This window comes from Capra hircus, chromosome 20 (genome assembly GCF_001704415.2).
Source record: "Capra hircus breed San Clemente chromosome 20, ASM170441v1, whole genome shotgun sequence".
In the NCBI taxonomy this organism is placed as follows: domain Eukaryota; kingdom Metazoa; phylum Chordata; class Mammalia; order Artiodactyla; family Bovidae; genus Capra; species Capra hircus.
Genome location: NC_030827.1, coordinates 7,750,932 through 7,778,467, shown reverse-complemented (window position 1 = coordinate 7,778,467; position 27,536 = coordinate 7,750,932). Strand labels below are relative to the sequence as shown.

The 27,536-nt window shown below is 42.3% G+C and overlaps 1 protein-coding gene across 5 annotated transcripts in view; it reads left to right on the top strand.

Moving 5' to 3' along the window:
* ARHGEF28 (Rho guanine nucleotide exchange factor 28) overlaps positions 1–27,536 on the top strand; it is a 344,574-nt gene that overhangs the window by 274,552 nt on the left and 42,486 nt on the right. For all 5 annotated transcript variants that reach the window (XM_018065570.1, XM_018065568.1, XM_018065569.1 and 2 more), the window contains 11 exons: positions 978–1,095; positions 4,201–4,455; positions 5,331–5,407; positions 8,769–8,947; positions 9,959–10,050; positions 11,549–11,731; positions 16,190–16,321; positions 19,246–19,346; positions 22,242–22,280; positions 22,379–22,426; positions 26,909–27,391. In XM_018065570.1, the coding sequence (XP_017921059.1) occupies positions 978–1,095; positions 4,201–4,455; positions 5,331–5,407; positions 8,769–8,947; positions 9,959–10,050; positions 11,549–11,731; positions 16,190–16,321; positions 19,246–19,346; positions 22,242–22,280; positions 22,379–22,426; positions 26,909–27,391 (1,707 nt within the window). The remainder of the gene's footprint in view (positions 1–977; positions 1,096–4,200; positions 4,456–5,330; positions 5,408–8,768; positions 8,948–9,958; positions 10,051–11,548; positions 11,732–16,189; positions 16,322–19,245; positions 19,347–22,241; positions 22,281–22,378; positions 22,427–26,908; positions 27,392–27,536) is intronic.

Sequence of the window (27,536 nt, the reverse complement as noted above, 5' to 3'; positions counted from 1 at the left end):
TATTTATATTTGTGAAGACATGTTGTCTATACTTCTGAGTACCTTTGTAGTATCTTATGAAGCTATTTCATGCTGTGACAAGTAATAAGTCAGAAGAGTCACAGTAAAAATAAAGAATCTACTTCAGCTCCACTGGATTAATTGCAAGCAAATCTGTAACGCACCTCATTTCATATATAACTTGTATCTCTGAACAATATATATTTTTAAAAATTACAGTGGAGTTATTACACTTAAATAATTATTCTTTAATATCTTCAAAGAGTTGTCCAGTATTCAAAATTCCCTGATTATCTCATAAAATTGGATTGCTTAAATTAGGATCTGACCAAGGTTTAGATATTGTATGCAGGGCTTATGTTTTTAAATCACCTTTAAATTGAATGTGCCCCATCCCATTTTTTGGTGTCCAACTTATTGAAGGAATTTGTCCCTTAGAGTTTCACAGACCCTAATTTTTTTATCTACCATTCTAGGAATGCTACCAGATTCTCCTTTTTTAAAAAATACATGTGTATTAAGAACTTGAAAGGAAGACTGAGGTTTTTAGAAAAAAGTTGCCCTGATTGGAGGAAACTTTAAGTACTAAAATAAAGAACGACAAATATAGAGGAAAACCTGTTGGGAAAACAAACAGTTAATTGCAAACTCCTGTTCAAAATATAACTGATTTCTGACTGTTTTTCAAAACTTTGTTATTCATGAATCTTTAGCACTTATATGTGTTAAAACTTGCTCATTTTGGAATTAACTATATCAGAGTAACTTGAAACTTATTAATCTTGGAGATTTGGGTTGATATTAATTTCAAAGTATACAATTTAATGAAAATAGTGTTGTTTTAATGAATGGTCATGCATGTTTGTCTGAATAGAATGATACCATTGCAGATTCTTTGTATTGTTAAATTCCTACCTGAAAAGAAAATGCAGGTGGTGTTTGTGTATATTAAAATATATATGCATATATATTTTAAGCTCCGAAATAGTAATCTTCTGGCTCGACGCCGAGGAATTCCAGAATGCATTCTGCTGGTCACTCAGCGCATCACAAAGTACCCTGTCTTGGTGGAAAGGATATTGCAGTACACAAAGGGTGAGTGATGACTTCTGGGATCAACATTTCCCTCTTTTGTTAAGTTTAAATGTAGCCGAGGTGTTGTAAACAGCTATCAATGATTGTGGCATCTGATTCATAAAGATTGTTCATTATAGAAAAACTGTAAAGCCTTAGGATTTGGATCCATTTTGAAAAGTTCTCTTTCATAATATGACTTGGCCAATAGTCTGAATGCCTCCAAGCAGCCCAAAGCAAGTAGGCTTCCTCATACTCTGACCCTGCCTTTCCCGTCTTTATTTCCCCCATATCCAAACCTTAATACCTCTTCTTCTTCATCTTCCTGTTACCCTCCCAGCAGTGATTTGTTAGACTGAGGATGATTTATGAAGAAGCTATTTTTGACCCTGTCAACTCATCGAAGACTAATGTCTGGGAATCCTCTGAGGCTCTGTTAATCCACATGGCTGTTCTGTAAGCTCCTTGAGGGGTTATTAGTTCAATAGGTAGTCCTGTGGCGGGTACAAATAGGTTACCAATAGTAGAACAGTGCAGTGAATGTATAGGTACAAGGGCCTGTTCCTCAAGGGTCAGGCTTGTTGATCATGAGTGAGTTATTAGGAAGGTAGTGTATTATGTCAACAAGGGCTTTGGTGTGACTGTGTAAATTTGCATGGCCATCACAGATACTTGGCTCTTCCACTCATTAGGTGGGCAAGGTGATGAAATGAGCCTCAGTGTTCTCCACTACCAAGTGACAATACTAGTCCTTGTCTTATGGAATTGGTGTGAGGGTTAAATAAGATGGCCTCAGAAAGTGCTCAGTATACAGCTTAATGTAAATGAGGTGCTTGATGAGTGGGAGCTGTTTTTATTATCTTTATTATGGTCAGTTGACTTGAAGACCATGAAAATGATAATGCCCACTCTAAAAAGTCAGCTCTTAACATCCTTTCCTTGGTAGGGGTCTCGGTGAGTAGAGACTCACGACAGCCTTTCCATTTTTTTAGTCACATTAGAATGTGAGTTCAGTCAGGAATGGTAGCACCCATTCCTTATGTCCCATCTTTTATTGCTTCATATAATTAATATACAAGAAAATATAAGCACGATATAGAGACATGCTTCATAATTTTGTTCTTGGTGAAAGAATGGAAACAAAATTAAGACTTTCCATTTGTATCATGGTTATATTTTCTTTCTTAATTTTAATGTGCATCTAAGAGCTGTCAGGTTGTGTGAGGTCAGCTACTGCTGCTCCAAGAGTCGTCCCATGTCAAATTCCAGGTAGCATGTGAGACAGTGATTGTGACTTGGTGTGTCAGAAGTGAGAAGTGTGAATTCCGGCTCCTCAGGTATAGCTGTCACAGTGACTGAGTGAACACTGCCTCCTTAGTTAAGTCGCACCTCTCCCCCAGTTCTTTCTCTGGCTTCTGGGCGCACAAGCTCCTGGGACTCTACCAGGGCAGTGCTTTTGGAACCTGATTAGATACCCTTCACCTGGAGATCTTGTTTACAAGCAGAGTCTGCTTCAGTAGGACTGAGGCAGAACCCGAGGCCAGCATTCCTGACAAGACTTCTGGGTAGCACGCATATTCCTGCACTTTTGAGTTGCAGGCTGTTAAAAGACAGTGATTTATCCCTGAAGATCAGAAGACTTGGAGCCTTTTCTTGCCTTATTTTAAGTCACTTTGTAATTCAACTTTGATTTTCTCTACTCAGCTTTCCTATATTTGAAATACACTCTTTATAAAGAAGAATCTTTATTTTTGGTGGTGGGGACTGCAGCTTAGGTGAGTGGCAGGGTAGTAAGGTCGCAAAGTAAAGGCAGTAGGCTCTATCGTGGGCAATGAGAAAATCTCCCTTGGTAACCGTGGTGTCACAGTCTGTTGCTTGGTTGACTGACTAAGCCTTCATGTACCCGTTTAAGGCATTTAGAGCCTGGAACGTTTGGATCCTTTGGAGGACAAGTCCTTATTCCATTTCACTGCTCTTTCTGCGTATTTACTTCTGGTGCTCTAGGCTCTAGAGAATCTTTTATTTTCTCTGTTGACTTTCTTTCTTCTCTCCTTCTAGTGGTGTCTGACTTGCTGAAACTTTCCCTTTCAGTTCCATTCACCTCAATAAACATCAATTAGTTTTTTAAACATCAAATTTAGAAAATAGTTAAATTTACTTCATCAGAAGCTCCAGGAAGCTGTTGCAGAAACTCCTCTAGAAGTTATTCTTCAGATAGTCTAGAGATAAGAGCTTTGGCCTGGATTTCAAAGAATCGTAGTTGGGCTGATGATTCTCTGCTCTGTTGGCATAGCTGACTTAGCCACTCAGCACAGTGCCTTGGTCCCAATCCTTGAGGCTGAAAAGATGTTTTGATACATATTATTAGTATATTTATCTTTATGCTAATTCAGTTGTAAACTATAACTTTGAATGTTACTTTTTATGGAGCAAGGGATCCAGGAAGGGAAATGAGGCTGGTGTCCATTGCAGTCACACTGCAGCCTCCTTTCAGGAAAGGATTCCAGGTTGGGCTTGTAGCTCAGAGAAGTTCTGAGGAGCTTGGTATGGGGACTGCTTGATTACTCATGTCTGGGCAGGTGGAAGGAAGGCTGAACTTGGGGTATGACAGTCACTGCTTTAGGGAAGAAGGTCAGACCAGTCTCTAGAACTCAGACATCATGTTGTCACAGTGTTCCTGCTGAAGTATCTGATAAGTATATCTTCTTAAGGACACATTTTAACCATCCTTTTAGGCAGGAGGGATGCAGAGTGATGATAGAATATTTGATTTTTCCCCCTCTTTTTTTAATATTGGCATTTAGTTGATTAACAATGTTGTGATAGTTTCAGGGGTACAATAAAGTGATTCAGTTATACATGTTCCTATCTAGATTGTTACATAATATTCAGCAGAGTTGCATGTACTATACAGTAGGTTCTTGTTGGTTGTCCATTTTAAATGTACCACTGTGTACATATCAGTCCCAAACTCCCTAATATTTGAAGTTAGTCCAACATTTTTGCTATGGGATTTCTGCTCTTTAGATGATGTATTTAACTTTTTTTTTTAACATTGAAGAAAAAGTGTCTCCCAGAGCACTCTGGCTTATTGCTTGGTGTCTATTCTTTCTTTTTCCCATACAGAGAGCACTGAAGAACAGAGAGACTTATGCAAAGCACTTTGCTTAATTAAAGACATGATTGCAGCTGTGGATTTAAAAGTCAGCGAATACGAGAAAAAACAAAAATGGCTTGAGATCCTAAATAAGATAGAAAACAAAACATACACCAAGCTCAAAAATGGCCATGTGTTTAGGAAACAGGCACTGATGAGTAAAGAGAGGACCCTGTTATACGATGGCCTTGTCTATTGGAAAACTGCTACAGGTCGTTTCAAAGGTACTGTGGCTCTAACAGACCAGTTTTTCTCTAATGCACATTATTCATTTAATAGAGGACAGATTTTCCAAAGAAAAATGGTTCAGCAATGCAGGCACACACACAAACTGTGGGTCAGTGGAAAGATTTCTGTAGGGTCAAGTTGGAAACCTCAACAGACAGAGGTGGCCCACCCTACATACCTTCGGGGAGAGTTTGCTGCCCCCAGGCAAAAGGCTTCCTAAGTGTTGCATGGGTTTTCAAGTTTGTGATGTCTGAATCAAAGGTACTGAGAGTCCTAATTGGTGGCGTGGAAATATTGTTCTGGAAAATATGCCTACACACCCAGAGTCTATTGTGTGCCAAGCCAGCCCAGGGCTCAGACCATTGAGGAGAGAAATAAACTCTAAACATCTTTGGTACTGAGTGACATAATGCATGAATATACATGTTGACATTGGGGGTGTTCGCTACCGAGCGGTCATCTGTTGGTCTGGTCAGAGTCTAAGACACTTTATTCTGATCCTTAAGGAATGATTCTGTAGCTAGCACCTTGCCTGAGGTGTCAACACTGGCCACTGGACTTAATAGGACCTTGGTTTTCACTGAATATTTTTCTTCCATTTTTGAAAACTGCAACATTAAATTTTGGTGGAGATTTAGCTGTGCTGGCAGTGACACACACAAGCATGTACTTAAATGCCACTTACTTCCTATGTTATCTCTAAAGTAAGCCTTTAGCTATCATAATACAGGCATTTTAATAAACGTTTTGTAATTAGACTAAATCTTAGCTTTTTAATATTTAGTTTGTTTAAACAGGAAATGAGAATTTTAATAAGGGCGTTGAATTGTGGTTTGCTTCATTTAATACTAGTAATTTTTTTCCTTTGAAGATATCCTAGCTCTACTTCTGACTGATGTGCTGCTGTTTTTACAAGAAAAAGACCAGAAATACATCTTCGCAGCTGTTGTAAGTATTCAGCCATGTGATGAATATTTCAATTACTTTAATCCCGCATCTTCTTGGAAAATGCCTGAAATGCCTAGTGAAATTAAATGGTCACTGACAAGATCATGCCTGTGGTATATTCCCATTATCAGTGATTGCAGTGTTCAGTAACAAGCATCCAGTTGGTTTTCCAAGCATGATATGAGTTGATTTATCATAACCAGGGCTGGTAGTCAGTTGATGTAGCAATTTGATCAACTGTGAAAATATTGAAGTATTTTGATATTAGTTGGTGAGTGTGTGCTTAGTTGCTCAGTCGTCTCCAGCTCTTTGCAGCTCCATGGACTGCAGCCCACCAGGCTCCTCTGTCCATGGGGATTCTCCGGGCAAGAATACTGGAGTGGATTGCCATGCCCTCCTCCAGGGGATCTTCCCAACCCAGGTATCGAACCCAGGTCTCCCGCATTGTAGGCAGATTCTTTACCGACTGAGCCACCAGGGGACCCTCTGCTGCTTGACTATCTTGGTCTTCCCTTCAGAAACCCCCTCCCCTCCCATTCCTAACTTCCCAGCAACTGAGATATTAATGCTGCTTCCCTGGTGGCTCAGAGGTTAAAGTGTCTGCCTCCAGTGCAGGAGACCTGGGTTCGATCCCTGGGTCAGGAAGATCCCCTGGAGAAAGAAATGGTAACCCACTCCAGTATTGCCTGGAGAATCCCATGGACGGAGAAGCCTGGTAGGCTACAGTCCATGGGGTTGCAAAGAGTCAGACACAAATGAGCGACTTCACTTTCTTTCTTTCTGGTACCTCACTCTCTTTATCCCTGTTGGGCAGGGCCTGCTGTACCAGTTGCTAACTCCATTCGTGGTGTCTCTTCTGCCAAACGTGAGAATACCATCCTGTTTTATGAAGTGTAAAGAGGCTTCTTTCTTCATTCTCCCATAGTGGCTATTAGATAATAAGGCTGTTCATATAACACTTATCTTTGCACTGTGTTATTTAATCTCATTGCCAGCACAGAGTGAGGCATAGAATAGCAGTGAACCCAATATTTTATAGCGTGTCTTATGCAGCATCTTGTGGCCCACAGGGACTCACTTAAAGATGGAAGATGCTGTCAGTTAACCCCTTGTCAACACTGTGGAGCGTCAGGCCCTGTTATAGGAAAGAATCTAAGATGTGGTACCAATGTGAGCAGCATAATGGAAGCTCTCTACAATGTTGGTTATTTGTCATCCATTGATTGATATGGAATGAATTACTAAACAGAATTGGCCACTTGATGTAATCACCACTGGATGTGATGTAACGATGAGGCTGAACGTAGAAGTTCCTTTTCCTTGGGCAGAGGTTGTCAACTCCAGTGTCTTCAGGGATTGGGCAGGAAATATATTAATAAATGAGTAAACCAGCCCAGACTCTTGCTGTCAAGGAGCTGATAGAGGTAGAGACTGCAGTGAACTGGTGAATTCATGCCCTTTCCTGAAGAGGGCAGGATGACTCAGCCATTGCCTGTGTTTTAAATGAGGGTATGGGCCCAGGGTTGCTAATCTTCTGTTTTCCCCCAAAACTCAGAAATCTAGTGTTTTTATTTTAAAACAGGGAAATGCTCAGTTTTTAGAGACTGGAAAATTATTTCTAAAAAAGCTCTCTGCAAGCTGACCTAGGCCTTTGCATCACTAGTTTTTGACATCTGTCTCCAAAGTAGCCAGGTTCCCTCCATTCCTAGAGATTTAATTTGAATTCTTGATCATCCCTAGTGTCCCTGTGTGGTTCATATGAGTAATCATGGTGCTGCCCCTGATGCCTCCTGGTCTATGGTGGTTAAATGGAAGCTACTTTCTATCTACTGACCTGTTTTTCATTTTTAAAATATCTGACCCCACCACCTCCTCTCCTGCAACACTAAACTACTAGTTCAAATTATGTGTGTGTGTGTGTGTATTCAAACCTACTCTGCCTCTGCCTCTTTATGTACAGAGGCTGCTGACCTTGTAAGCTGAGGAAGCTGAAACAGCATTGCAAGAAGGAAGGTAGATAAGGTCTTATATAGTAAACCCATAATTGAGTACGGGATATTAAACATGGTCACAGGTGCTCCCTAATTAGAAAGTGCAGCATTCTAAAAGCTTTGGCCCAAAGCAGCTTTGACTTCCAAGAGCAGAGGCAGCACCCAAGACTGAGTAGGCCAGTGGTTTGTCCCATGATGGGTTGGTTTCTTGTGTTTGCTTCTCTTAAGAATTGGATGAAGACAGAGTGAAGTGATCCTCTGGTCATACCCTTGCATGCAACTTCAGATGTGGTGAAGCTGGATGACGCTGGGAAAGTAGGCAAGCACTAAGGAGTCAGCAGGGAGGGCTGGAGCGGCGTGTTCTGGATAAAGGCGTCTCTTGGTTCCTGAGGCAGAAGCAAAGCTGCGTGCTGCAGCCAGCTCTGTAAACAGTGGTGGAAGCCACAAACCAAAGAAGATTCTTCATATTTAGCCCCCAAACTGTTCATTGTGTGGGCATTCTTTTGGCCATTTGTTCAACTATAACTACCTACCAAAATTAGCATTATCCATGTTTTTTATTCATCTTTGAATCCTCAGTGCTTAGGAGGAGGCCCTGAAGGATCACAGTAAATGTTGATAGGAAAGTGATTTAATCAGCCAAATTTTAGACTTTGTTCCTATTTCCGTCTGATGGAATTATGCCAGACAGAGTTCTACAAACATTTACTGAGTTGCCTACTTTATTCAAAACAATGCGTTAGGTATCTGAAGATGAATTAGACCCACGTCTGCTCACCAAGAGCTCACCTATCTGTTGGTGAGAACAGGAGGCATTTGCACGAGGGAGTGAGCCTCTGTGCTTGGTGCTGTGGTAGCAGGAGACATTGGTCCTGGAGAATCTGAAGTCTTGCCTCTCCTTGCTTACCTTTCATTTTAATAGATTCCTCTTTGGTGCTTGGGGTTCTGTACACATCACCTTGTTAAAACAGTGTTGCTGTTAAGTGCTAAAGCCAAGGGTCACTTCAGGTCTTCAAACCCTCTTAATCTATTCATAATATTTGATACACTGTTTCCATGCCCTTCTAGAAAAGTCTCTGTATCCCTCACTACTGCCTTTTTTGATATTTTCTTATTGCTCTGATTGTTCTTTTTAAATGATATCTTTTAAAGTCATCAGTTCCTAAGGACATTCTCTTGCATCCTCGTTTTCCATCTGCTCTTCACCTTACCCTCTCCCTTGGCGATCTTACCCACCGCCACAGCTCTTCCGGAAAGGCTGCAGCAAGATACTTCCCTAATACTGTCTCTCTCCTTAGCTATCGTGTTTCGTGAGACCCTTCCTTCAAGCAGGATACTGTTTCATCTGCACCTCATCCTGTTTTCTGTAGGATCAGAAGCCCTCAGTTATTTCCCTTCAGAAGCTCATTGCTAGGGAAGTTGCAAATGAGGAGAGAGGAATGTTTTTGATCAGCGCTTCATCTGCTGGTCCCGAGATGTATGAAATCCATACCAACTCCAAGGAGGAAAGAAATAACTGGATGAGACGGATCCAACAGGCAGTAGAAAGGTAGCGCTTCCTTCTGTCCACTATTGTGGGAATGGACTTGTTCTGTTGGGGAAAATAATCTAACCATGTTTCCCCTGCATGAAAGCTCAGCCTCAGCTAGAAGGGTCTGCTCCCTGCACCCTGCTCCCGCCTGCCATAGTCCCTCACCTGCATCTTTGTTCTCCACGCCTCCCTGCATGTAACGCCCCGTCTCCCTCTGCCTGTGTGACTCCCGCCCATCTTGGTGCAGCTGTGACCCAGCATCTTCATGAAGACCTCCTCAGTTCCACTGGTCTCTTCCTAACCTGAAATTCCTTAATACCTGCTCCCAAAGCATTTATTTGATGCTTGATACCTGCTACTGCCTTGTAGCTATTATTTATTTATGTATATATGTTTGGTTATTAGATTGGAAGCTCCTTGAGGGCAGGGACCATGTCTTCTGTTTTTGTGTGTCCATAATTGGGAATTCATTCAATAAACATTTTTAGACCAGTGGATCTGTATCAGCTGACCCCTCATTGCTGGTGCTGTGACAGTTTTTATAAATGGGGGTGTGAGGGTGATCATTCTTAATGGTAATTTGGCTAGATCTTGAAAGATGTATAAAATTCCTCCACCTCCACTGCACTCCACCTAGCCTGGCGCCCTACCTCCATCCACCTCTAGTCTCTCTATGCTTACCCTCACTGAGAATGGAAATACCCAAATGCAGTAGAAAGCAAAAAGTATTCTTTTAATTGTACCTACTCCTGGCATTGGTATTGTGTGTGTATATGTTTGTGTATGTGTGTGTGTGTTGGAATATTTGAGTCATCCTAAACTGCTCACTTTGAAAGCTCTCTTACATTATTCAAGCTCCATTATATACTCAAAAAAAACCAAATCTCTTGGCCAGGGGGCATGATGAATTCTTTTTATGCTGAACTTTTCTTTTCTGAATAATTCTGCCAAGTTCCCATGTCTGTCTAATGAACCTAAAGAGACCTGGGTATGGTTTCAGCTGTCTCTCTTGACTGTTGTCTTTTAAAGTTGCCCAGAAGAAGAAGGGGGAAGGACAAGTGAGTCAGATGAAGAGAGGAGGAAAGCTGAAGCCAGAGTGGCGAAGATTCAGCAATGTCAAGGTACAGTGCAGGCGCCTCGCGTTCCTGGTCCCACGGTTGTCCTTGGAGACTGGGAAAGCCCAGGTGGCGTGAATAGGAGTTCAGGACTAAATAATTAATTTTGTGCACCCAAGGCCCACCCTGACTGCTCTCAAAAAATGTATATATATTAATATATATTGTCACTAGAAGTGCTCAAATAAAATGACTCCCTACCTCTTCCTCCTTAGTGGTTAAAATATATATGTTTAAAATTCTGCATATAACATGACAGTAGCTGTGGGCAGTATGGTGCAGGTAGGCATGGGAGCTGTTGTCCAGTGTTTTTAAAAGTTAATTAATTTATTTTTGGCTGTGCTGGGCCTTTGTTGCTGCCCAGGCTTTTCTCTAGTTGTGCTGAGTGGGGGCTGCTCTCTGGTTGTGGTGTTTGGGTTTGAATTTTGCGTACAGATTTCCTGGGTGGAGAGGAGCCGTTGCAGGAGCTTCTCTGGTTGCAGAGCACGGGCTCTAGAGCACAGCAGGCTCAGGGGTCGTGGCGTGTGGATTTAGTTGCTCCATGGCACGTGGGCTCCTCCTGGACCAGGGATCGAACCCGTGTCTCCTGCATCGGTAGGTGGATTCCTCACCACTGAGCCACCAGGGAAACCCCTTTGTCTAGTGTTTTGATTTTAGATCCCAGCACTAATAGGCCACAGTGGACTGACTTTGGGCAAGGACCACAGTAGCTCTGGTCCTTGGTTTCCAAATCTGTGAAATAACGCAATTAAATGAGCTCAGTGATTCTCACCTCTCACTGGGCATTAGAGTCACTTGCAGAGGTCTTTAAAAATTCTGATGCCTGGGCTTCACCCTCAGCCAACTCACCCAGAATTTGAGGGCAGTGGGCTGTACGCGCCAGTATTTTAAACTCCCCTCTGATGATTCTGAGGCAGACTGAGAAGCTCTGGATTCGCTGCTGGTTGTGGTCCCTTTAAGCTCTAAGAATTCTGTGACATGCTGAAATTAGAGGAAGACGGTGCATGTGAAGATGGTTAAAGAAATTGGATGTTGAGAAACCAAAAACATAAACCGGTATGTTTGGTTTTGCCCAGGACTGGCTGAAGGCCGAGCCTTCCAGCCCTGGCATTGTTTTCCCTTGTGGGAAGCGCTCATCGTGGACAGTGCGGCCTCGATTTTCATTCCTGAGCTTCATGTTTAGTCTTAATAGAAAACAGCCTGAATAAACAGAGATTGGCTTTGCAAGGTATTCTGGAATTAGGGGAATTGGAAAGGAAACGAACATTTATGGGGTACAACAAATTTACAGAAGAGACAGTGGAAGATGTTTAATCATCTGCTGGAAGCTACAGTCACCAAATAGAAAGTTAGGATTTGAATCTATGTTTGTCCCACCCAATGACTTGTACTTGACCTGTTCAACCGTCCTGCTTGCTAATTAGCAACATTGTTGTCTTAGAGGCCTGGGTTTTCATTTGTTGTATTCATGTGATAATTTTCAATGATAAATACTATTTCTTAGAAATGCTCAGTAACCAAGATCAACAAATTTGCACATATTTGGAAGAGAAGCTGCATATCTACGCGAAACTTGGAGAACTGAGTGGATATCAGGATGTCCATTTAGAGCCCCACCTCCTCATTCAAACAGACCCCGGAGAGCCTCCCCAGGCAGCCTCATTACTGGCTGCAGCACTGAAAGAGGGTAAGTTGCTTCCGAAAGGATTTTTTTCAACAGACTCCCAAAATGTTTATTAAGCAGCTACTATGTGCCACGTGTTGTGGTCTTGGAGCTGAAGATACAGCAGAATAAATCCTTATTATTCAGAGACAGAGTCCTTACTGATTCCAGAAACAGCAAAATATATTTTTTTAAAAAATGTCAGTTTGGTTCAAGTGCTATGAAGGAAAATAAGGATAAGGGGAATAGAGAGTGATGGGGTTGGGGAGGTTCTGTTTTTGATAGGATGACCAGGGAAGGGCTCTTTGATATGATGATATGTGAGCAGACAAGAAGGAAGTGAGAAAGCAGAGTAGACAACTGGGGAAAGAATGTTCCAGATTGGAGAACTGCAGGTGCAAAGGCCCTGAGGCAGGCGAGCACCCAGCTTGTTTGAGGAGCAGCAAAGGGGACAGGCAGGTGGAGTGAAATAGCGGTGGAGAGTGGCAGGAGATGAGTTAGAGCGCCTAGGACGCGGGTCACATAGATGAGATCAAGGTTAAGTGCTTTGAATTTCATTGTGAGTGACATGGGAAGCAGTACAGAGTTTTGACTAGAGGAATGTCTTGATTTGTGTTTTTAAAGGAGCCCTCTGAGCGCAGTGTGGAGAATAACAGAGTCTAGGGCATAACCGCGGGAGTTGCTGGCTGAGGTAGAGTGGAGGACGAGGTCAATGAAGGGGAAAAAGTTAGGGAGATGAGAGGCCAGGGTGTTGGAGGACTGTGTTCATAGAGTTGGAATGACAGAGAATTTTGACAAGAGTAACATTGGGGGAGGGGAGAGGACTTACGCCAGGTGCCGTGTTGTTTGAGAATCTGTAGATGAATGACAACCAGGAGGGCCAGTAAGTGGTGTAATCTGGTGGCATAAAATTCAAAGGAAAAACAGGTTTAGGGAGGAAATAGGGCTAATAGACTGGAAGTGACAATAGGGACGGAGGGCTTGGGAGATAAAAAAGCCTCCACAGGGGATGCCGTCATTCAGCACACGGGTTGATAAATTACAGACTAAATGCGTCCCGCCTCCCACCACGTGTTTTTATAGCAACAGTTCTGTTGGGTCACAGGCACGCCCATGCATTTCCTGTTGTCTGTGGCTGCCTCCTGGCTACAGTGGCAAAGAGGAATAGTTGCAACAGGTAACTGAATAGTTGTAGTAGGCCCACAAAGCCTAAAATGTTTACTCTTTGGTTGTTTGCAGAAAACATTTGGTAAGTTCTGTCTTAGAAATCTCAGAACACTACCTCTGGAAGAGGATTTAGAAATCATGGAATCTGTGGCGTCTGTCTCACGGTTGAGGAAACTGAGCTCTTAAGGAGGGCGCGTGTGCTTAGTCGCTCAGTCATCTCTGACTCTTTGCGACCCCATGGACTGTACCCACCAGGCCCCTCTGTCTATGGGGATTCTCTAGGCAGGAATACTGGAGTGGAGAAAAAAAAGAATACTGGAGTGGGTTGCCATGCCGTTTTCCAGGGTATCTTCCCAACCCAGGGATCGAACCCAGGTCTCCTGCATTGCAGGTGGATTCTGCAGTGTCTGAACCACCAGGAAAGCCCAAGATTATTGCAGTGGGTAGCCTATCTGTTCTCCAGGAGAACTTCCCGACCCAGGAATCAAACCAGGATCTCCTGCATTGCAGATGGATTCTTTACCAGCTGAGCTACCTGGAAAGCCTGAGGAGGGCATAGAGGTGATCTAAAGTGGAGTCCACTGATGGAGAATCTCTCACTCATTCATTCATCAGATGTTCATTAAGCATTTACTTACCATGTGCATACCAGACCACCTGGCCTGCCTTCTGAGAAATCTGTATGCAGGTCAAGAAGCAACAGTTAGAACTGGACATGGAACGACAGACTGGTTCCCAATTGGGAAAGGAGTACATCAAGGCTGTATGTTGTCACCCTGCTCATGTAACTTATATGCAGAATACATCATGTGATATGCTGGGCTGAATGAAGCATAAGCTGGAATCAAGATTGCCAGGAGAAATATCAGTAACCTCAGATATGCAGATGACACCACCCTTATGGCAGAAAGTAAAGAGGAGCTAAAGAGCCTCTTGATAAAAGTGAAAGAGGAGAGTGAAAAGCTGTCTTAAAACTCAACATTCAGAAAACTAAGATCATGGCATCTGGTCCCATCACTTCATGGCAAATAGATGGGGAAACAATGGAAACAGTGACAGACTTTTTTTTTTTGGCTCCAAAATCACTGCAGATGGTGACTGGAGCCATGAAATTAAAAGACGCTTGCTCCTTGGAAGAAAAGCTATGACCAACCTAGACAGCAAATTAAAGAGCAGAGAAATTACTTTGCCAACAAAGGTCTGTCTAGTCAAAGTTATGGTTTTTCCAGTAGTCATGTGTGGATGTTAGGGTTGGACTATAAAGAGAGCTGAGCACCGAAGAATTGATGCTTTTGAACTGTGGTGTTGGAGAAGAGTCTTGAGAGTCCCTCGGACTGCAGGGAGATCAAACCAGTCAGTCCTAAAGAAAATCAGTCTTGAATATTCGTTGGAAGGACTGATGCTGAAGCTGAAACTCCAATACTTTGGTCCCCTGATGTGAAGAGCTGACTCATTGGAAAAGACCCTGATGCTGGGAAAGATTGAAGGTAGGAGGAGAAGGGGATGACAGAGGATGAGAAGGTTGGATGGCATCACTGACTCAAGGCACATGAGTTTGAGCAGCTCCGGGAGTTGGTGATGGACAGGGAGGTCTGGAGTGCTGCCGTCCGTGGAATTACAGAGAGTCAGACTCGACTGAGCAGCTGAACTGAACCATGTGCACTATTGTTGGTGCCAACTAAGGAAAGAGTAATGCTTTCATAAAAATCTCTAGTAAACAATACACAAAGAAACAAGGTAATTTCAGAAAGCTGCAAGAAAATAAGATAATGGGATTGGATGAGGGGAAGGCTTTACTGTAGAGAGGTCAGGGAAGACTCTCTGAGGTTATGTTTTGAGGTGAGAATTGACTGATGAGAAGCCAACTGTCTGGAGACCTAGGGGAAGACAATTCCTGGGCTGAGAGAATGTGAGTTTGTAGGCCCTACATCGGGAATGAGCTGGCATGTTCAATGAAAGAAGGACGGGCAGGTGGCAGGAGGCAGAGGATACTGTGTTATGGGTGCGCAGGGAGCAGATATTTGTAGACTGTGGTTAAAGAGAGAGGGAGAGAGAGATTTTATTCCAAAACCAATGGAAAGTTAGTTGTTGGAAGCTTTTAATCATGGATGTAGCCTGATCTTATTTATGTCTTGAAAAGAATGAGGGTTGATGAATGGAAAACAAGATCAGAAGGAGAATAGTTTGCCTGGAGACTGTTAAGAAGCGGTTACAATGAGAGGCTGGGGCCTTGGTCTAGACCAGGACTATTGGCAATGCAAGTAGGGAGAAGTGGGTAGAGATGAGAGAGGTTTTAGAAATAAAGCCCAAAGGCTGGATTGACATGAGCCGGGGGCCCTCTCATTATCCTTGATGATGTCTTCATCACATAAGTTACCTGCTCGCAGTTTTAGCCTGTGCTGCTGGGCATTCTGTGGTGCTCTGATACCTGGCTGGTAGAGCTGGGTGCTGATGTGCATTGCCCCGCAGTAGAGTTAGTTGTATGTCTCTTTCCTCCTCTGCAAACTCATCTTATTAGTTAGCAGATGCTCAGTGGCCCCCAAACAGAGTAGGTGCTCAATGACTAGTTGCTAAATCGAATCACTGGACAGAGTGTTTTAGAAATATTTGTAGAATCCTCAGGGTTATACTATTCTCCATGCTAATTGCAAACTTTTCATTGTCATTAAAAACTTGCCTTTCTTGGTGTGGTGTTTCCCAGTTCTTACCAGATCTCAAGAGTAGCCTTTGGTGCTCTTTAAAATTCACCTCCTCTGTTTTCTTCTCTGGATAATCTGATCCAGTAGGTTGAGAGTCAGGAATGGGAACCTGTATTTTATTTAAGGCATGTTTGGGGGAAATTCTCTTTTGAAGAATAACTAATATTTCTGAGTAGTAAGTACGAAAATCTTAATGCCTGATATTATATTTAAATTAACTGAGTTTCAGGAACTTTTTTTAAAGCATACTATTTTACTGAAAGTTGCATTTGAATTATTTTTATACTGTGAGTTTTAAAAAAAATTGAATTAATCCTGTATCATAAAATGATACTGAAAGTATTGGTCTAAATTTCAGGTGGGTAAACTTTTTCTGTAAAGGGCTGGATAGAAAATATTTTAGGCTCTGCAGGCCATGTACAGTTTTTGGGAACACAGTCTTCTTTGTGCATGGATGTGTATTTAATACAACTGTAACAAAGGTAAAAGTCATTTTTAGCTCCTGGGCCATATAAAAACAGACACAGGTGAAATACAGTTTGCTAACCCCTGAACTAAGTAAAAAATGTGTGTGTGTGTATTTTAAATTGGCTTTTGTTTTCTTCCTCCTCCTTAGCTGAGAGTCTGCAAGTGGCAGTGAAGGCTTCCCAGATGAGCGATGCATGCCAATCCCCTGAGGAAGGTTGTGGAGAACCTGCTTTGCCGGACGTGCTGAATTCTCAGGACGCACCAGGATTGTCTACTGCTTGTAAGTGAGCACGTGGCCTTTGCAGTGAGCCTGGGCACAGACCTGGAGCACAGAGTGGGCACATAAAATGAAGGCAACAGCTGTGCCCTGATTTGGAGGGTGCTGAGTATGTTCTTTAGGAAAAAACCTGAGAATAAATACGCTAGCCTACTTTACCTAAAATAACGACACCGGTGTTCCAAGGACCAGGACTTAGAGAATAGTTGTAGGTGGTGCTGCCTAGTCGTAGGTTACTCAGGCAAGCAGTGGCCTTCCCCAAACCCTGCCCTGCCTGGTGTTGGCTGTGACTTAACCGAATGCAGTCTTGCAAGAGCTTTTGCAGTTTTGGGGTTTTTCTGGAAAAGGGTCCCTGCAGTTCATTAAAGAGTAAGTCCTTTACCTTCATCTCATATGGTCAACTGAGAAAACCAAACTCAGGAAACTAGAATCTAATGCGTGCATGCACACATGCAAGACACACGTACACACACACCCACATGTACACACACATGACACTTAGAAGCGCCAAAAGATTCTTGATCAATGTTGTATACTTTGAGGTCGGGATTCATTTATTGAACAGTGTGTCAGAAGACTTTAAATACAGAAAAATAGAATGTAGTAAGTTGATTTCAGTAATTTCTCAAAACCTAATCATATGTGTAGTTGTAAGCTAAATATTTAGTTCTCTAGAGGTTTTTGAGATAGAAGCACATAGTTTTCATTATATCCTGGTGATTAAAACCCTTACTTCCACCAGGTCTTCTATGCTCAAGATAAGATGTCTTTTAGTAGCTAGAGATTGGCGGATTAAATTGCCTTAGAATTTCTTTAACAGCATCCCTTGGCTAATTAAGAGATGAATGGAAGCAGTCCAGTTTTAAAATTCTATACATTTTTTAAAACTAGCACCAATAATTATTTTCCCCTCTTGGGTTCTACTTTATCTAATCCTGGGTTTCTATTTTCAGAATGTGCACATATGTTTTTCATTTCGACACAGCCCAGATTCATCAGGGGAGTTGTACTGCCCCGGGTGATTTCCTTTTTAAAGAAGAACCTTTGTATGCCATTGAGGAAGTTCTAGCTAAAAATACGAGTAGGGATCTGCCGCTCTCAGCCTCAGCCCAGGGACAGCTGGAGAGGCTCCACTCAGCTCTGGCAGCTGCTCCGAGCACAGGCCGCACCCACCTCCCATCAGACCGGGCCGTCATCTCCCCTGACATCTGCTAGAACCATCCAGAGCCTGTTCCCAGCGGCCTGATGTCAGGGTTCCTGTAGAGGAGGGGCAGGTTGGTGTTCAGTGCTGGGGCTGGACTGGGACACAGTGCTACTGGAGTTTGATGCTCCTTATAGAGTTGATGAGGGTGAAAACCACTTTCCTAAACAAAAAGTCTGTAACTGGACGGGTTAGTCCTATGACAGGCTTCAAGCACTGGGTCCTTCTAAGTTAGGCCCATGTCAGTCTGAGATTACAGACCAAGCAAGACCCTCTGTTTTCAGTCCTCAGTATACCTAATCAGGTAGACAGGTAAATCTACTTCCTGTGAAATTATGAAGACCTCTTCTCTGTTCTGAAAGAGAATACAGGAGCAGAGGGACCTGATCCATTCCACTCTTCTTGCCTTCATCTGGCTCACCGTCAGCTTCTTTCCCTACCTGGTGGTCCTCATGTCTATGAGGGGGACAAGAGAGAGAATGGCTGATTCTTTTGGCGTCTCTCTGAGAGTTAGGAGTAATATCCAAGTGTTGAACCATTTTTGAGTGCCAGAAAAATCTCCAGTGTCCCTTCACTATAGAGGAAGTATTGACCAGCTTGGGCAAAATGAACTTAAATTTTAGCTGATATAATTTGAAACGGTTTCTGCATAAACAAAAGCTTTTTCGTAATAAAAGAGGCCTTTGGGATTATAGAGGGCTCTCATTTTCCAGAGATCTAAGTATTGTTTAATTAACTTAAATAAAAAAGTATTTCCTTCATCAGAAATAAAGTTCCAAGATAGTACCAAGGGAAAAAAAATACAGTGTCACAAATGAATATTTATTTCACGAGGTCCTGATTGGGGAGGGTTCCAGTGAAATTCTGTGTGGGAAAGGGCTCTGGAAAGTCTAGTTTTAATCTGTGCAAGATGAACATGGTATAAATTTTAACTGAGTTCACATGGGTGGATAAATAAATAAATAAAATCCCACCACTGGAGATTTAATGGATGGAGTGAAATCTCTTTGGTACTTAAACATATTTTTGGGCTAAAAATATTTCTGTTTTCATACATTAAGTATATAGTAATTATAGTGTATGTGAATTTACAGCGTAAACAAGAATTTTAAGGGAAGAAGCACACATGGAAAGCATTGAAAATATTACTAGTAAGTTATTTGGAGATAAGGACAGCTTCTCAGTTTCATGACTCTGAGCTCATGCAGTTTTTGCCATCTTCACCTGCTTAGAAAGACGCTTCGTTCTTCCTATTGGATGCCCCCTCCCTTGTTTATGGCCTGCTGCTCTTGTACCGGCCCTGAAGGAGGCTTCCCAGACCTGTCTCCTTAGAGCTGGTCTGCCAGCCCTCGCTTTTCCTCTGCTGTGCCTGTTTTTATTTGACCCTCCCCCAGGCCTCTTTCCCCATTAGTGAATGAGATGCAGAATCCTACTGTCTTGGTCCCACAGACATCACACAGACATCTCTCTGCCAGAAAGAAAGAAAAGTAAAAACGCTGGATGCCATGGGTCAGATTGGCACCTACTAGTGTGTAAGCTCCCTGGGGGCAGGGACTCTGCACTTTACTCTGCTCTGTTTTAGCACCTCGTAGAAGAATGTTCGATACATGTGACGTTGCGATGTTTCTTACCTTGGAATATGTGTCAGCTGTGTACCAAGGACCCCGTCCGCTGGCTGATGTTTGATGATGTCCTTTTTGTTTCTGTCTCAACGATGTGCTTCCAGCACTAGTCACAGAAGGGACAGGAGGAAGAGGCTGTTGGGATGTGGATGCCGGGACCCAGGGTGTGGGAACCGACCTGGCGGTTTCTGATGCGGGGGAGAAGGTATTGTGAACTGACTTGCTAGTAAATGGCACCGGTTACTTTGTGTAATAAAACAACCTCAGCTCCTGGTCTGTCCTCTGCAGTGAATAGTCCGCAAGTGTTTTCTGCATTGTTCTCTACTTCAGTATTCGTACTTAAACTTTCTGCCTTTTTTCTTAAAATGTTCTTGCTTTTCTGATATCGTATAGGTGTAAACCAAGAAACAAATGAAAAGTTATTAAAAAGTTTGAAAACTCAAATGTTTATTTGTGTGTCTGCACTCTTGCTTCTGGTCTCACTTTCCGCCCTGCAAACCTCCAGCTTTTCACCCACGACATTTAGTACCTCTTGGCTGAGAGGTGGTCCTGGGCTTGCAGGCCCTTATGCAGCCAGGTGACGCCAAAGTGGCCGAAATAATTTTGACTTTGGAACGTCCTGGCTTCTTCACCTTCTTTTACCTTCTGCTCCTTTCTGATTGTTGTCCTCTCACCACCCTTACTGTCACCTGCCTTTTTGATAGTCTTGTAGTTAACCTAATCAGTTTTTGCTTTGCGGCATCACCTTTTCTTTGTGCGTACTATACGCATAGGTTACAACACAGTCTTTTAAAATGAAATTTCCTATTAACATCAGATGAAACTGAGATGTCGGAGAGAGATGGGGAATAAGAACCTGATTCTGGGAGGTGGCTAGTGGGCCTTCCCAGGGTTACCTGGGCTCAAGAGTTACTTTATCTAAAATTGAATGAGGTGCATTACAGATACCACCGTGTGTTAATGTGGCAAAATGACATCTGTCAGATCTTTATGTAAATTATGTAACATTTTATATTTCATAGACATTCTTGTGTATATTACATATGACTAAGAAATCAAAGATATTTTAAGAGCCATAGAAAAGATGGCTGTGATTTAGTGCTTTTTCAAACTTCATAGGCCAAAATGAATATAGTCATTAGATTTCACTCCACTTATTCTGACTGTAAGCTCTCTCTAAGTTCTTTTATCTTAAACATTCCTGCTCTTCTGCTCTTTTCAGGGCAAACTTCACTTTCAGGTCTGTAGTTTCCAGCTGCTTTTTTGTTATTAGAGGAGGGAAGTTGGGGAAGGGCTGATTAGTTTTGAATGGAAAGCTGAGGTGGCTTCCACCCCTAAAGTCCTCCCCTTCCATGATTCAGTCCCAGGTAAGAGATGAGGTGTCCAGGTTCCTCTTTGGATGAACCTACCTGGGAAATTTTGCCATTAATAAGGCATTTTGAGAAATGAATTGACCTATAGAGCAGAATCATTTGAAATCACACTTTAAAGAAGTATATGATGGCTGTTTTGTAATTATCTTTCTTAATATGGTAAGGTTTAAAAAAGCATTTCTGAAAAAATTTTTCAAAATTTCGCATTTGTAACCCAAATGTCAAAATATCCCATGTGTAAAGCACCTAATGCAGCTATGCACATTCCCCACAAGGTGGCGGGCCAACTCCATTAAAAAGATGACATTTCAAAATTCCTGTCTCCTATCAAGCTTAGTGGATCTTGGGAATAAGTGACTTCATGTGGCATAATCCAACTCATTTCTGTGTTTCTAATTTTTATAGAGTATAAAAATTATGTCCTGTACAATCTTACAAACGCAGTGGAGTGTAGCGCAGGGACTAAACCAGGAGTGGCGAGAACTCCAGAATTCACTATGGAACGGGGAGTTCTCAGCTCTTGTTATCTTCGTGAGGGTGGGGCACAGCTCTAATGAGCCATCATTTGTCCTTCCCCTGTTTGAGATGCTGCTTGGTAGTGAAAGCTTTCATGGGCAGTGTGGGGTGAGGAGTGAGAGCGTAGGGAGAAAAGGCCAGGCTAGCTCATCACAGTGGCCTCATCAGCCTGAACTAATTGAATGTAACAAGTTTCAGGTTACCTGAGAACTGTTCCTTGAGGTTTGATTTAAAGCTGCTCAGACAAGACTGCAAGCGGTGTGCAGGCGGCTGCAGGCCCTTGGAAGGCAGCGACTCTGAGGATCCCCGCAGTGTGATGTGTGGAGGACATAGTAGCTGCTCATTCTTTATCTATAGTATGGCATGTGCGTGTCCGTTACACACCAAGCAGCCCTCTTAGGTTTGCAGACACAGCACTGAATACACAGATGAAATCTTGCTACTCCTTGGCTTGCATCCTAACGAGAGAAAAGAGACAGGGAACAAATGGACAGACGTTGCATTCTGAAAACTGGAAGCCCTGACTATGCGCATGTGCTCTCAGTGTGTGCAGGGGAGACGCAGGGAGTCAGGTGGAGATGCACCCCACCCCCCGAAGGAGCACATGGTCTCCTGTGGCCTTGTTCATGGCCTCTGCTGCCAGGGCTTCTCCTAGGTGCCCGTGCCTGGGCCCCGGGCGCCCTCAGCAGGAGGATGCCGGCCGGCTGAGTGTGTCCTTTGCGCTGCCTCTGGGTCTGGTTTCTCCTTCCAGCCAGCGGCAATTATGACTTCCCAAATCTCAAAGTGAGTTAGAGACTGGGCATGATGACCTGTAGTTTCCAAGCCTGGCCTCCAGGATACAAGCCTGGCCCGAGAGACTAGCCTGGGTGCAGAGAGCACCATTTACAACGCTGCGTGCATGAGGTACATGTGGTCACTTTGAGCCTACAGCGTTCCCCGAGCATCTTCCCTGGGTGTCTTAAGGGAGGGCTGAGTGCATCTGGAAGGAAGTGGCCTTGCAGCTCAGATACCAAGGCTGCCCAGAGGGGGCTCTCTTTCCTCTTTTGGTGGTTGAATTCTATACTTGGCTTTCTGGGAGGAAATGGTCACTATGGAAGAGTTTTAGAGCGAGAGCAGTGATTTCCCTGAGGTCATAGACTGTGGAACACTGCAGTGCAGCCTTTTAAGAGTGGAGTGAGTGTTCATTTTCTTTATGTTTTTATGTATTTTAGGTGGAATATAGAAGTTTCCCAGGTTCTTTGCAGTCAGAGGTGAGCTCTGCATACTTTAAATATGTCACCATCCTTTCTTTGTTTGTGCATAATGAATGCTTTTTTAAAAACTTGACACTCACAATCTTATTTTTCAGATTATACAAGCGATACAGAATTTAACTCGTCTCTTATATAGCCTTCAGGTAACTATGCTCTGACCCTGTGAATGTTTTCCTCATGCAATTCACTTTATTTGATGAGTCCCAGACTTTAAAATTTAGAACATTTGAGAGGTAATGAATGATCTTAAAAGAACACCAACCCTCCACCTCTACCCCAAGTGTAACTCTGCTGATGCTTTGAGCTTCACCTGGTTTTGCAATCACGAGGCATCACCATTACTGTAGTTTATATACCATTCTTCTCTGAAGCCATAAAACAGTTCATATCTTTAAAAAATATTGATGAATATGATCTGGCTGGAAGTTTGCAATGAAACTCTTAAGTGAGTGTAGTATGACTTCACATTTTCTGGTGAAAACTTAAATTCACACCTAAACTCTTTTCACTTCCACATGTGGCCTTAGGCCTTTGGGGCAGTCAGTAATTCACACGCTCTTCCATCGTTTCCTTGGTTCATCCGCCTAACATTTATTGAGGACCCTCCCTGGGCCAGGCACTGTGACGAAGGCTGAGCACAAAAGGGCAAGTGGCCCACAGGGTCTACCGTCAGATGGCTCCCTGTCTGTCCAGGAAAGACAGGCACCCTAAAAATGAGGGCTCTGGGGCTGGATGATCCCCTAAGTCCTGCACAAGAAAGGCGGAATACATCCAGTTGCTCAATTTGTGAGTTAAAAAATATTCTTAAATGATGTGAAAGCAATGTTTATAGACAAATTTATAGAAAAATCTTGATACATGTAACTAAAATGACTTGTGATTCTGTGGAGAGACTTACTGTTGTCTGGGGGAATGTATCCCTCCAGTTTTTAGAAATCATTTTGTGTGTACCCTTGGAGCCTGTACCTCTCTATTCATCAGTTGTCTCTATAGCACAGTTGTTAGTGGGTGTATAATATTCAGGTCTATGGAATTAATCCATTCCTCATAGTTTATGTCTTCCGTGGTGGCTCAGATGGCAAAGAATCTGCCTGCAATGCAGGAGATCCACGTTCGATCCCTGGGTCAGGAAGATCCCCTGGAGAATGGAATGGCGACCCACTCTAGTATTCTTGCCTGAAGAATCCCATGGACAGAGGAGCGTGGCAAGCCACAAAGGGGTCACAAAGAGTCAGATACCACTAAGTGACTAACACACATATACTTGTCTGTTAATAATACCATAGCACACGTCTTTGTGCACTGATCTCTTTGAACATATCTGAGTGTGTCCTTAGGATAAATTACTGAAATCAGTTTTTGAGGTTTTTGAAAGACATTGTCGAAATAATTAGCACCCCTCTCTACTTCTCCTCAATTTGAAAATAAGTCAAGGTAGCGCGTGACCTTAATTTGCATTTTTTGGTTACTACTGAAATTAAACTCCTGCCCCCGCTGGTTTATTGTCATTCAGATTTCATATCTTAAATCTGTTGACTATTAAAAGAAAATAAAGTCTGATACTAAGTTTTCATCAGAAAAGATAGTCATGCTACATTGCTGTTTTGTTATTGAGTCAATACTTTGACTGCATCAAGGTGTCTCTGATGTTCTATTGATCATCTGCCTATTGATCTAGTACCATTATCTTATCTATTAAGATTATTAAGATAAGTACCACTCTTTTAAATATCTGAATGTTCTTTCATAAAAGCTTTTGAATCACTCTGACAAATTTCTTAAACTTATACTCAGGTAGTTTAATTAAAATATTACTATATTTATGAATTAAGTTAGGGAGAATTGGCACTTTGGCAATAATTGGTTCTCTTGACTGAGAATATGTTATTTTATGTTCTGTTGGAAATCTCTGTAATTGTCTTCATGTAGGTTCTCTTTTTCTGCTAAGTTTATTCCTGGATATTTGTCTCTGTTCCTATTGTGAACAGACTATTCTTTTTTTCATTATGTTTCCCCAATATTGGTTGCTGTTATGAATACAAGTATTGAATTTTTTTTAATAGGCCAACTCATTGAATTTTTGTTTTAGCAGGGTTTTTTTTTTTTGATTCTTTGCCATATTCAAAGTAGAAAGTAAAAAATTGAAAGTAATGGTATTATGGCTACTCTTCAATAATTAATTTTATTTTCTTGACTTACTCCTTTGGTTAGAAATTCTGAAATGTCTTAATAGTGGCCATAGTAATATTAAATAGTAAATAATAGTGGCCACCCTTGTCTTATTCAAGATTTAGTGGGAATACCTTTAATGTCTTACATTATATATGCTAGTCTGGGGTAGATGTTCTTAGAGATTAATTTCTCATATAAAACAAATATTCTTTCTTCTACATTTTAACTGAGAAGGAATATAGTGTGAGTGCAGTTCATTAACTTTTGGGAGATGAAAACATTGAGTGTCCCAGCTTGTTTGCCAGGTGAAAACAACTCACAAGGTTCTGTCCTTTTCAGCCTTAAGTGCAGCCCTCTGTGGATTCAAGGTTCAGAAAAGCTGGGTGACCTAAATGACCTAGTTTTTGCAACATTAGGTTGAAGCAAATACCAAACTCTATAGTGTGTCCTCTTAACCAAAGCTTTTGAGCTGGCTTAAGGGTATGTGCTCTGAAAGATTTCTGTTCATGGCACAGCCATCTCCTTTGAAGCTGAATCTCTCATGCATGATTAAAGTTTTTTACATAGCATTTTTGAATCAGATGAAAATGAAATTTGATCTCTATGTTAGAAGAATAGAGTTAGAGATGAGGTAGAGGCAAGACAGAAAGGAAAGGACACACTTCAGCAGAGAGAAGTTGAGAGAGACTTGGTATGTGTGTACTTAGCTGCACAGCAGAAGCTAATACAACATTGTAAACCAACTATAGTTCAGTATAATTTTAAAAAGGGAAAGAGAGTGAATTGGGAATTGTCCTATGCTTGAAAAGTAAGTGCTGTTCTCTGTCTTACATGTAAACATAAACTTTAAATGTGCAGATGAATATCCAATCTTCAGATTTCACCCCATGCTACAGAAGAGAGTTGTTTTATCCCAAATGTTACATAGATGAAAAATGCTTCATGTTAGTGTTTAATTAGTCTAATTGTAATCCTTACCTGAGAGTTACCATTGCCTATGGAAGTTTTGGCATATAGAATATTGGATTTATTGGTTTGTTTGTTTTACTCTGCTGATGCCCTTAGGAATTGTTAGAATTAGCTGGTGATGTACAGTCTACAGTTTGCTTTAGCCAGGTCAGCAGAGTCCTGAATGGCTTATTATTTCATATTTAAAGATCTGAGTTATTAGGACCTATTTTCAATGGTATCACTGTTTTCTTTATAATAACCACTGAAAGACATTAATCAAATATTCATGTGAATTTCAATTTTTAATTGATTTTCACATTTAGAAACATTTCATTTCAAAAGTCCTCACTGAATACATTTTTGAGTCTTGTTCCGAAACAAATACTAATTTAAAGTATGCTTTAATTCTTTAATCTTCAAGAGTATAGGAAACTGCTGACTTAAAGAACTAATGGTCATATCCCCATCTTCTCAGCACCTGTTACATGGATAGCTTTTTAAATTTTTAGGAAAGCAAAATGAGAATTTATCCCTTGGAGGGTAATAATTTCTTATAACAAGTCACAGGACACACACATACCCAGTCTGTGGCTATTTTCAATTTGTCCCTTCTCTGTTTCTTTGTGCTTTCAATGGGAACTTTTGAAAATAAAAGCTTCCAAGGGCATTCACATTTTTTTGTTTTGTTTTTATTATGTGGAATCCTTCCGAAAGTTGGTAGTTATTTCCTGTGATACTGCCAAACTTTTAATAGGTAGATACCATAACTCAAAGACAATTTAAAAAAAAAATTTGATTGGTAATTTCCTCTAGGTTTTAGAGTATCTATGTCCCCGTAATCATTCCAGCCTCCTTTTAGCATTCTGTAAAACAGATGAATTTCAGTTTAGTGTTTTGTGCATGACCTTCCTGCTATAATACAAAGAAACAACAGTAATGAGACAAGCTTTACCAATTATATATCTCCTAAATATGATATTAACTGCTATGATAAAAAAAGATACTTAGCAAAGCTTCCAAATGGTTGACTTTTATGTCTTCACGTATGTCATGTAGCTTAAGTAATTTCTGGTTGGAGACTCAAAAGGTACTTCCAGATTTATATAGATTCTTAAGTTCTCCTGAATTATTGACTGTCAAGACCTCAGAAAGATAATGTGCATAGCACAGAAAGGCAGTCTTGTGAATTTATGGACTGAATTCTTACTCAGAACACTTGCTTAAATATTATCCAACAGCATCAACAAACCACATTTCCAAAGGAGGGAGAGAATATTCCTTTTGGGCTTTATTTCTTTTGTGTATACATCTCAGACTGTACCAGTAAGGAAATGCAGACAAGCCTGTCTGAAATGCCAAGGCCAGTCTCGGGAGGTAACTTACAGCAAGGAGAGAAGTGTTCAGAGAGAATCATTTGGTCATACTTTCATGTGTAGAGGTGCTGCCAACTCACGGCGCGGACAATATGGACGCCTTTGCTTTCTTGCCCTCTGCTTTGACAGGCCGCCTTGACCATTCAGGATAGCCACATTGAGATCCACAGGCTGGTTCTCCAACAGCGGGACAGCCTGGCCCCGGGCCCCGCATTCCGAGGCAGCCCCTTTCAGGACCAGAAGTCCCGCAGCCTGGAGAAGCAGCAGGAGGAGCTGGCCGACACCCACAAGTTGCAGCTCCAGTTCCAGCAAGACCAGCACCGCTGGCTCCGTAGGTGCGACCAGCAGCAGCGCGAGCAGGAGGCCCGGGCCAGCCGGCTGCAGGAGCGCGAGAGGGAGTGCCGGGCGCAGGAGGAACTGCTGCTCAGGAGCCGCGGCGAGCTGGACCAGCAGCTCCAGGACTACCAGCAGAGCCTGGAGCGGCTGCGCGAGGGCCAGCGCCTGGTGGAGAGGGAGCGGGAGAGGATGCGGGCCCAGCAGAGCCTGCTGCACCACTGGAAGCACGGGCGGCAGAGCAGCCTTCCTGCCGCGTTTTCTCCAGGAACCCTGGAGGTATGGGGCTCCTGTGCTCGCAGAAGCAGAGAGTAAGACGGCTTCAGTCCTGGTGGTTTGGGAGGCTTTGAACGCACGTCTGTCTTTTTGCTGCTCGTGTAAGAGCTCGCAAGAGTTACTCAGTGTGTAGGGAGCAAGAGCTGGG